Here is an 11,171-nt window from a genome sequence, read left to right on the forward strand (position 1 = left end):
ACCGATATTGTCTTGTGTTCGTAGTCACGACTTTTGACGAGAAACCGTACCGATATTAAGCTTGTGCGCGCGATATTATAACTCGGCTTAATTTAAACGAACAATGTGTCGTTTGGAAAATTAAATCAATCGCGGTTCTTATTCTGATAAAGCTTGACCGATGCGATATCTAGGTTGGCGCATATAATTAACTCGCCCCTCTGGCACGTACGGAGATGACCCACTCGCGGAAAAAACGACCATGCCCTCTAAATACACCTGTCGCTAACGACGTTGAGTCTTTTGGCCTGAAACAGAATTTTGGAAATTTCAGATATTTGACCTATAAGGCAGAACGTCCACGTCTGCTTCGATCTTTAGACTCTTTGACCTTTATGCGGCGTTGAACAGAAATAATCTCATCATGCCGCATAACGTTTTTAAGCTCCAATAGTATTTTTAAATTAAAAGTAGATTAAACATTTAAGATTTCTTGAAATTAAGCCTCTCGACTTTTTGCATAATAATAAGCTCCTCGCGCTGTGTAACATTTTTAAACTCCGACAGTGTTTTTCAAGTTGAAGGTGATTAAAAATTTAAGATCCTGGAAATTAAGCTCCTCGGCGTTTCACACGATAAGATTCTATTTTCCATTTATTTTCAAGGGAGTTCCGCTAGAGTTTTTCTTTGACACCTGCAAAATTGCAAAGGGGATGCTGGTGCGATTCTGCTAAATTATAGATTAGGTAACTTATATAACTTCTAAACTTAATTTCAATGATACCATGCTGTTCTCCGGTTGAATTCGACCAGTGGAAACCAGTCGGTCTGTACACGAAAGCCACATAGTTTGCATATTACGCAAATGTTTTCACGAAGTGACAGTTCTAGGGGCAAAACGTGCAGAATCACTCCAGCATCCCCTCGAGGGGATCAATTGCCAAGTACTCAATAGAACGACGAAAACAAATGCGTAGATAGTTGAGTTTTGAAAACAATATTCTCAATTGCCTCGATCGTTTCTATTTACTCCAACGTGTACAACGCGTACGTAAACAGCTTCAACCTGATCGAGGCAGTTCCGCGAGACGGAGATTAGTTTACGGAAGCGGTCCGTGGCGCGAATACGATCAGGTGAATCACCGTGCGAGAGAGCCCGCGGTCTTCCAGACACCGCGTCGTGTCGGCGTTAAGCGTGTGATAGCGGCTTAAGGTGCGAAAATAGAGCCTCCGCAGCTCGTTGTCGTCGACGTCGTTGACGGCGCCCGAACGCAGCTACGCGCTTAGTCTGTAACTGGAAGCATACGCGAGCAGAGCGAATCGCGCGTCGCATTCGCCCGGGAGCTCGGTCTCACGCGCGAGGAAGTAATCCGGGGTGGAACAACGACGGAGACGGTGACGGAGCGGGAAGCGATTCGCCAGAATCCGTCACGGCAGGAGAACTGACGAAGCGTCGTTGTTCTCGCACGCAACCGGCACGAACGGCCAGCGACAGACAGGAGTTTCGAGGAGACGAGACGCGAATGAATCTGACGGACGGACCGGTTGGATTGTAAGAAGGAAGCGTTAAGTTTGTCATTTAGAGTATTTAGTTGTTCCCATAGAACTTGAAACAAATTGTGGAAGTATTCTTCGTGTACAGTATCGAGGTATTAACGAATAGTAATTAGTAGAGGAAAGTCCCCCCCCCCCCCCATTATGAGACAGTCTCCTAATATAAGATGTTAAATTAATAGGCATCGTCCGTTGATTCCACCGTGAATTTTTTGCCCTTGGAGCGAAACGTAAAAATTCATTGGTGGCTCGTGTAATCGTTGCGAAAAAGATTTGCGATTGAATTTGGGTGTTGAAAACCTGCTATCTCATATTAGAAACCTCCCATACAGCGCGCATGTCTAAAAGACATCTTTAAGACATCTTTAAGTCGTCCTTTAGACATACATACCTAAAAGACGACTTAACGACGTCTTAAAGATGTCTTTTAGACATGCGCGCTGTATGGGCTACCTCATAATAGAGGACTTTCCTCTACGTGTTATTTGGATTATTTGTCAGATTGTTCTTTGCCAATTCTTACATACGCGTGTAAGAAATAGCTTCCGCGCTCTTGATTAATAGTCACGGTTCGTAAATGTAAGGGATAAACTTTCGAAAAAAGGACCGCTCACACGCATGAAAATGCATTACGAAAAAGTATACCAAAGTAAATGGTGGATTATCCGAACTTTGTTAGTGATAAGTTTCATTCTTTTGCTTATTGCTAATTTATTACGGTGCGTAAAATTTATCTACATTGAAGCTGTACCGCAACGTGATACAAAGGCGTATATAAAGCTTGCGCGGATAACAGCGGGGAGGGGGGGCAGCATTATTATTGATATTGTGAATTGTAACTGACTTTTTATCTCAAAAGATACGGATGACGGATCGGCGTTACCGCGCGTATTTAATTGGCTCCCCATAATAAGCTTCTTGCGCAATCCTTTAAACGAGACCGGAGCAATCGAGGCCACTGCAGGCATTGATCGATGGATCGCGCTTCAATTGAAAGAGCTGCTCCGGAATCCCAAATTCGATGACCATTTCATGATGCTGCCGTCGAAAAAGCGTAAATCGTTGGAACAAACGGCGGAAATACTTGACGAATTGTGTGCAAGCCCTACATTCTGACGTAAAATTGCGCGTTGAGAATTTTAGCGATACGCAACGTACTTTTTGCGCCGGTTTAAATTTTGTTTCAATAATGTGGAAATACGAAACTCGTTTTTTTTTTAAACACCGTGAGTAATATATCTGTAATAAATCGAGAATGCAAATTTTTTTGTGAAATTTTGGAAGCTGGACATTGCATCAATCTCATTTATATTTCGTCAATTGTTTCTGTATGAATGCCCGAGTTCATCGTAATGTCTTCTAATTGACACACGTCGTCGCCGCAAGCTGCACAACGATTCTGCTAGGTTAATGTTTAATTTTATCAAACTATGTCATTCTGTTCTATAACTGTCGCAATCGTCGGACTCTCATTCAGCCTTAACAAGTCTGATAATCGATTTCGCTAACGAGACCTTAGAGTAACTTAAAGTACCCGTGTTAATCGCACCTTTCAACCATCGAGCCCTCTTAAATTGCATTCGCAGCTATCATCAGCACGCATTAATGATATCCTACAAATAATCTCCGTTTTGTGTTGCAGCTCGACTCGTCGTGCCGGTCCGACGATCGTCGCAGGATCTCCGGGACCGACCAAGATTTCACGAGCAGAGAAACATTGTCGTCGCGCGACGCGAGAGAGAAAGAGAGACAGAGAGAAATAAATTGACGACAAAATGGATGCGAGAACAAACCGCCGGTCAACGGTAGATATTTTCGAAAAGGACGTGCCGCGATCGGACGAATTGCCGATCGTGGTGATCCACAGAACGGGAATCGGCGAGCTTCTGGCGAGACAAGCGATGGCCTGGTGTCGTTGCTGGCTGCAAACGTTCCCCATAAGAATGACGTTGAACAACGTCGGATTGTTGACGGTGTTTCTAGCGATAGTATCGCCGCGGTCCCTCATTTATAGGCTCGTTTATCCGATTTTCAGATTGGTCTTCGGCACCTTGTATCCGGCGTACGCTTCCTACAAGGCAGTGCGCACGAAAAATGTCAAAGAATACGTAAGTGAGAGACATAAGCGATAAAAGAATAAATAGCTTTGCGATCGTAGCCCCGAAAAACCGAAAGTACTCGATCAGAAGTGTGTCAATTCTGAAACGTTCGATATATTCTTGTCTTTTTTAATGAATTACTCATATAAAAATTCTTTAGTTAATTAATTTTCCAGAGATGAAGAAACATCACTTGTTGACGTGGGCTTTTAACTTTCGATTAAATTACGAAGTGTGACTTAATTAAATTTAAGAATTAAGAACTGATTTTTTATGGAAATTTGATCGAAAAACTTGTGAAGTTTTCTATTTTTTTTTATTCTTACATAAATGCATACAATTGCACGTGTAAATGCAAGTCGCCACAAGTTGTTGAACAATTTACGCATAAATATTGTTCGCACAAATACGCTGGTTAGAATTTGAGTGAAGGTTAAGAATCTTTTAACTCTAATCTTTCGCTCTGCTCGCAGCTGATGAAGATCGAGCCGTATATACGTTGTTATATACGCAGCTGTCGTGAATATTTTCATCCTCGTAATCTACTTATACCAGAAAAGGAAATTCGCAATGGAATTCAATTTAATTTTATCTTTTGAATCCGTGTGTTCTTTCTTCTCACGAATAATAAATGGTGTAGGCTTTTAGATATTTTCTAGAGCAATACTTATTTTGTTTGTTATCTCACTAGTCGTTTTTCTAAGCTAAATCACGATTACATTTTCCTGCGATCTTTCGTTGCACTACTTTTGCATAATAATCTATTACTCTAGAATTTCCTTGGTTTCAGGTCAAATGGATGATGTACTGGATCGTTTTCGCGCTGTTTACATGCGCGGAAACATTCACCGACGTCTTCTTTAGTTTTTGGTGAGAAATGTATTGCTATTATAGAAATTTATTTCTCATATGTAACTTGCGTAAACGACAAGGCCTTGCACGTGATATTTCCAGATAGGGCAGGTTTAAAGTAGAAATACATTAATACATTCGTTCGTTAAAGTGTAACAACGGGAATATCTGAGGAAAAGGGATTATCGTGTAAAAACATTCACGCATTAATCAGAACTTTTTCGCTTGCACGCTCGCACACCTTGCTGGGAACAATTATCGGCGGAATTAACATTCTCATTTTGTTTATAACATTAATCAGGACACGTTAAAGTCTGTACACTCCTATGTTTCTCTCGCGTGTTATTCAAATGTTATCTCGACGTACCTGTCGAAGGGAAAATTAACGATCGAGTTAATCTCGAAAGAGCTTGAGATATCACGGCGTTGATTTGGGAGCGGCCGCGTACACGTAACACAAACGCGTCTTGGATGAATCTTGGAATCGCGGCGAGCACGAGGGCAAGCGAGGGGCCAATAAACCAGCTGCGGACCGCGCGGTCTTGAAAGCCGTATACTCTCGCCGCGAGGAATTCCGAAAGTCTAATTTCGGACGAGATAGATATTGGCTTACATGCACTTCTGAGGATTCTACCCGCGCGCCTCTCCTCACCTGTCCCGGTCGTCACGTTTCTCCGTCGTTCCTTCCCGTTCCCGCCTCTCTCCCTTTCTCATCCACGAGGAACGTCTCGTGCGCCAGATCTCCCTTCATACTCGGGTTACAACCGAGAAGGAAACGTGTTCTCGCGTATTTCTGGCCGTCGAAATGCCCGATACTCTCCCGGTGCGCACCGGTGCACCACATTTCTCCGCGCCGCTCTCACTTTCACGCCCGTGACGAATTTCTCGCGACGCGAATCGAATCGAGTAGATTGCAGCCGCGTAACGGCACAGCGATTGACCGCGATCGGCTATTTTTGTTATTACATTATGATTGCGTGAAAAACGTGACAAGTTTATTTGGAAGTGTACCCGTTTGTACAAAAGCATCCTCGTTGAACTAAGTGACGCCGATATCTTTGCCCGTTTAATGTGACGACGTGGTAGATGTTAAAGGGTCTTTATTATTATTATTTTAATACTTTCGTGCATAAATGTCATATTTATTTCACTGCGGTACCGTAACTTGTGCGCCGCGTGTAAAAGTATGTGTACAAAGCTTTACAAAGTAACTCGGAGAAACGGCGAGCGCGTTGGCGCGTCCGATATTTTACACGCCTGGAACGTCTGTTACGTAGGTTCCCGTTTTACTATGAGATTAAAATCATCCTGGTGCTGTGGCTACTGAGCCCGGCCACTAAGGGCTCCAGTATCCTTTACCGGCGCTTCGTGCATCCCGCGCTAATCCGCCGTGAAGCCGAGATCGACGAAGCCCTGGCACGCGCGACCGAGCAGGGTTACACGGCGGTGCTGCATCTCGGCACCAAGGGCGTGAACTATGCCACGACGGTCCTCATGCAGACCGCCATCAAGGTAAGGCCCTACGTGGACCAAACTTTAGAGCGAAGTGCATCGTTGTTGTACAAACCCGAGTTGAAATTTTGGCCCTATGTTGAACCTTCAATTCTCTATCCCGAGTTGAAATTTTGGTTCTATGTTGAACCTCCAATTCTATTATATAGTAGGACCTAGGGCAGTAAAAGAGCTCGATTATCCTTGAAAGTTTCAAAATAGTACCAAAATTTCGACTCGGGAAGTGCCTTTCTTTCCTTGCGCCTTTTCACCTGGGGATTCTTCGATGAAATCGATTCCGAAGGGTCCACGAGTGAAAGGTGGAACGGTAGACCAGGACACCTTGTACTCGGAAAGACCGGCTAAGGCAAAAATAACTAAAATTAAAATGTTGCCGTATAAATAGTGGGGCATCTACATTGTTTTGTGTTGCAACATTCACTAAGTTTGCTGCACAAAATGCATATAGCTGTCTCCACTGCTTATACCAATGTGGGTATGGCAACCACAGATATAGCTGTCCCAAATATTACTATTTATTGGGGTTGTGCCAACCCTTTAAACATGTGGTAACCATACCGGTCTCTCCGTGTACGTAGCATAGAGAAACGTACAGTAGGAAAGAAACCGGCAGCTTTCAAGGAAGAGTTCCATCTTGGATATCTTCTCGTCGTTGCAAATGATGTAACACAGACGCGATCAATTATTTATTCTTTTACATGAAACTATTCCGAAAGAGGCTGCCAGTATTCAGGAATGCCTGTTCTCGTTTGATCTTGTACCTTAACCAGCCTGAGCTCTCGCTTTCATTGATCACGCATAAAACTTGTATCGACCCGCCCTAGATTGCCGCTCACTAATGATTTTACGTGTTCTTTGATTTTTTCTGTTTTCGTTCTGTCCCATCCGCGTTCCCGCACGCCGTCGCCCTCTCTCACCGTCGCCATCGCCGTCTTACCGTCTAATCAAAAACTGAAACAAAATGCAAACAAAAAATCGCCAACCGCAAAAACCACGCACGGCAAACACCGAGCACCTAACCATCGCCCGATCATCGCCCTAACCGCTGCCGTTGCTTAAGAAATCTGTGTACACCGAACCGTCGTCAACCGCACGACGAAATTCTGCCACTGACCCGTAACACCAACACGAACACGCCGAATCGCTGGCCGATTGAAATGCAAAAAAAATATATATAAACAAAATCTCGGCATCACATGATAGAATCTCCCGATCGTATTCCCGACCACGACGAGTGTACTCCCCGACCGTCAATCAGACCCGGCGATTTCTAGCTTAGCCAACCCCAGAACGCGGTTAAACAGCCAGCTGGACGGGCCGGATTGTCCGGACGGCAGCGCGATCCACAACCATCCGCACGCTAGGTCCGATGACCTGATAGGCGACAAGGACGCGATCGTCTGGCTGAACCGCGACTCGCCAACGACGACGGACGACGACGAGATGATGCAGGAGCCGGACGTAGAGTGCGAGCTGTCGGAGGAGCCGCAACCGGTGGTATTCAAGATACCCGAGACGGAAGCCCCGCGGAAAACGCGAAAGTCAAGGAAGGAGCGCAGCAGCACCACCACGGTCACCAGGCGACAAAAGACTCGTGCCTGTAAGTCGACCACGAAGAGTTACGAAATGGATTACAGCGACGACGCCGAGGTCAATTAACTGGAAAAGGGGAAGGAGAGAGGGTTGGTTCGGTATAAACGGTGGGAAATATGAGGATGAACCACTGGAAGCCTGGAAAGCAGATCGACGGGTCGACAATATCGGAAAGTGTCGGGGATTTTTATCAAGGAATAATTTGCTATGGGTGATTTGTATCTGATGTATTATTACCAGTGATGAGTAAAAGACTTTTTTTAAGCGCAAAGGAAAGCGCTGCGAGGATCGATGAGACAGAACTTTTTCTATATTATACACTCACTTTGATATTTTTCTTTCGTGTAAGCCTATTGCGAGTTTCCCTTTTGCGTTTCTTTTTCTCTTTTTTTTTTAAATGCAAATGCGCGAGACGAAATTTTCTGTTTGCGAATTTACGATCAACTCTCCTTTAGATACGTGTAATCTCTTCTCTGTATTGCCTTCGTAAGTATAGAAATTACACTGTGTGTGATTGTTTAATCGTGAACAATACGTTTTTAGAAAGGTTGTTTGATACACTAGTAGGTAAGAGACTTTGTACAATGTATCTCTTGTTTTTTTCTTTTAGAAATTTAGAGAAAGGCACAAAAATTTCGAAAGGCCTTAATCGGTGCAATGACTATAGTGGAGAACTTTTAATCGTGTACACATTTTCGACTAAGATAAGACTCGATAGTCGTTTCCACTCGTATGCCTTACTTCGATTTGTATTTTTCCACGCGAACTTCGTTTCTAGAGAACATGAGAATTACGTCCTAGCTGGAAGATAAGATAGTTTTAAAGAGCAATCTCGATATTTTTACACAGTATTCCGCACATTGTTGGGTGTTGATAATAATAATAATGTCAACTGTTATAGCGCGCGATACGAGTTTAAAAACGATTATCAAAAATCGTTGGCATCGTAACACATCAAAAATAAATCTGAACATATTCATTGGAAATTTTGCATGATCAGCTGTCAACAATTATACATCTTTTTCCCATTACATATATTGTTTTTATCCCACGCGAATCTTCGGTAAGTAATGGTGCGATTAGGACAATCGACCGTCATTTACGATCTCTTAGTATTTTGATTAACTCTAAGACCACGCTTTGTGAAACTACCCTGGAACAGATATTTTTACACGTAGCTGTGATGAAAGTATATATTTTTCGACGAACTTTTCCAAGAGAAATACGAATGCGATTATGTAAATTGAAATCGGTCAAGCTACAAAGTACAAATGTTCAAACGAGGAGTATTTCCCGCAAGTGCTAGAGCGACTTGAAATTTTCGCCGGTTCTCAAAAACTCACGAAACGTGGTCCTAGAGTTAAATAAATGTCCTTCTCTTGTACTTCGTCACGTAGATAGAATTGTGAATATTTACAAAAAGACAACGAATCTCTAGTTTAGATTAACCCGATCCGGATACTCGTCGATGCAACTGAGACTTGAAACGCATCCACGAATATCACATTCAATACCGCATGTTTGATACGATCTGGGGTTCTAGAAGATGCGTTCTGACAGAACTCAGAAGAAGGAATTGTTGATACGAGAATCGAGTAAACGACAATGCATACACAGAGATGGGCGGTTTTGCGTATGCGCGATCATCATCGTCATCATCATCATTGTTGTCATAGCTAGCGTTATTCGCGTGTTTGTGTATTCGTCATCTCGTTTGCGCGTTTCACCTGTAAAGTTACCGACAAAATCTGTGTTAAATCGCGCGCACACGGAAAAATGATATTAGCAATAAGACTTATAGTTCTATCGTCGGTTAATGAATGTCGGATATGCCCCGCCGTCCCGGATAGGCCAGCGCTTGTAAAGTGCCGCTATTCGTTCGACGTTGCTCGTTTATGGAGTGCCATAGACGGATAAGGACGCGTGTGTTACTTGTTGTGAATGAGAGAGAGAGAGAGAGAGAGAGAGGGGGTTCTTGTACGCTATTTTGCTACGGTTGAGGTACATGTAATCGGTTGTTCCTCTGAAGAATTGCGTATCACGGACGCTTTAACTGAAACCTGTACGTTACGCGCAAACTATCAGGGATTGATGTACGGGAGAAGTGTGCGGATCAGTTTTAGTCTTTGCGGCAACAAAGACAATCCCTGGCCGCGCAAACCCGGTGCCTTCTCGCGCGTGTAATTTTTCCGTGTGCGAGCGTGCCCAGCGTCGAGCTGTCCTAGCGAGTAAGACTTTTGTACCCGATCCCAAAGATGCTCTGACTATTATGAGCTGATTCCCTTCTTTTTTCAAATAAAAAGCATTATTTGGATGAGCTTCCGGCCCTCTGTTCTTGTTCGTTCATCGGCGTCCCGTCTCACGTCGCCTCCCGCTGCATCCTGAACGGCGAATCTCATTGCAGGCATCAGTTGTCGCACCAGCAGTGCATTCTTTCCAAAAGTATCAAAGTTCACTGCCGATTAATAGAACTAATCGCTAGACGACGCGCTACATTAGACAGTTTACTCACGCATACTGCACGCATTTCTATCGTCGGCCGTCGCGTGCTTCTGGACGGCGCATGTTTAACAGAAAGACACGTACGTACGAACGTCCGGGAAAAAAAGCAAGAAATCGCCTTTGGATTGATCTAAATCCGGCGTAAGGGGAGTTTGCCTTCCGTGACCGGGTGACGGCAGATAACACATTAACATCTTTTTGGTTGGTAAGATTTTTATTTCGTTTTCTTTTACCTAATCGACTCTTCTATCTTTCTCTTAATTTTTTTTTCTTCTTTTTCTTTCTCTCGCGGTAAGTAACAGTGCTGGTCGCGCTGTTTGCGGCGCATATGTCTCACGAGCGACTTCCTTTTCCAGGGCGGCGGCGGGCTGGTGCAACAATTGAGGAAAAGTTACAGCCTCAGTGATCTAACCGGCGAGAAGGAGGACGAAAATAGAAACACACCCGACGCGCGTGACGAGACAGACATGGAAGGTAGCTGATACCCAGCGTTGTTCTAATTAAATGGAGATTTTACAAAGATAAAACCACTCGCTTATCCAGTAATTGGATAAACGGCGACAATTATGTTAATTTTTATACATATTGCGTATCGTATAAATTTCCTATATTTTGAAACATATTTGGTCTTCGCAAACATAACACGCTAACGATTTGCTTAGGCCCGGTTTCACCAAACGTCGCTTAATTTCAATTTTAGTTTAACCCGTGTTTGTCTCTTCCTAAAGTAACAGTTGGAACGAGACAGAGAACGAATTAAGCTAAGCTGAAAGTTAAACAACGCTGGTGAAGCCGGGCCTTAGTGGCGTAATTGTGAAAAATAAATTGATATTTTTGGTCCTTACAGTGGAACCTCGGCGAAGAGAGCACGCCGGCAGAAGAGGCTATAGTCCTCGCAGGACTCAGTCCAGCAGCAACGCGTCGTCTCGAGTAGAGATGTATTTTTCCGAAGTGGATGTCGACGTTCGACAGCCAAGGCCTAGGGAGCCCGTAGCTAGTTTAACGTACGTAGCTCGCGCAGCTTTCGACGACGATCGTCGACATAACAATCGCCAGTAATCACGACTCTTTCCACGTTCG

General features: G+C 43.9%; 1 protein-coding gene across 2 annotated transcripts; it reads left to right on the forward strand.

Moving 5' to 3' along the window:
* The first annotated feature begins 1,230 nt into the window (after positions 1-1,230).
* Positions 1,231-11,165, forward strand: LOC105564379 (uncharacterized protein T19C3.4-like). 2 transcript variants are annotated; one of them, XM_012016700.1, is made up of 6 exons: positions 1,231-1,531; positions 3,176-3,641; positions 4,423-4,502; positions 5,762-5,996; positions 10,448-10,565; positions 10,939-11,165. In XM_012016700.1, exons 2-6 carry the CDS (start codon positions 3,309-3,311, stop codon positions 11,148-11,150), a joined length of 978 nt encoding a protein of 325 aa, XP_011872090.1. In that variant the 5' UTR covers positions 1,231-1,531; positions 3,176-3,308; the 3' UTR covers positions 11,151-11,165. The 2 variants fall into 2 exon arrangements, with proteins under 2 accessions (XP_011872090.1, XP_011872089.1); XM_012016699.1 differs by lacking the exons at positions 10,448-10,565; positions 10,939-11,165 and adding an exon at positions 7,200-9,909 and having other exon boundaries at positions 1,241-1,531.
* Positions 11,166-11,171: the final 6 nt, after the last annotated feature.

Source organism: Vollenhovia emeryi, unplaced genomic scaffold (assembly GCF_000949405.1).
Source record: "Vollenhovia emeryi isolate VEMERY1.0 unplaced genomic scaffold, V.emery_V1.0 DF939166.1, whole genome shotgun sequence".
NCBI classification, from domain to species: Eukaryota; Metazoa; Arthropoda; class Insecta; order Hymenoptera; family Formicidae; genus Vollenhovia; species Vollenhovia emeryi.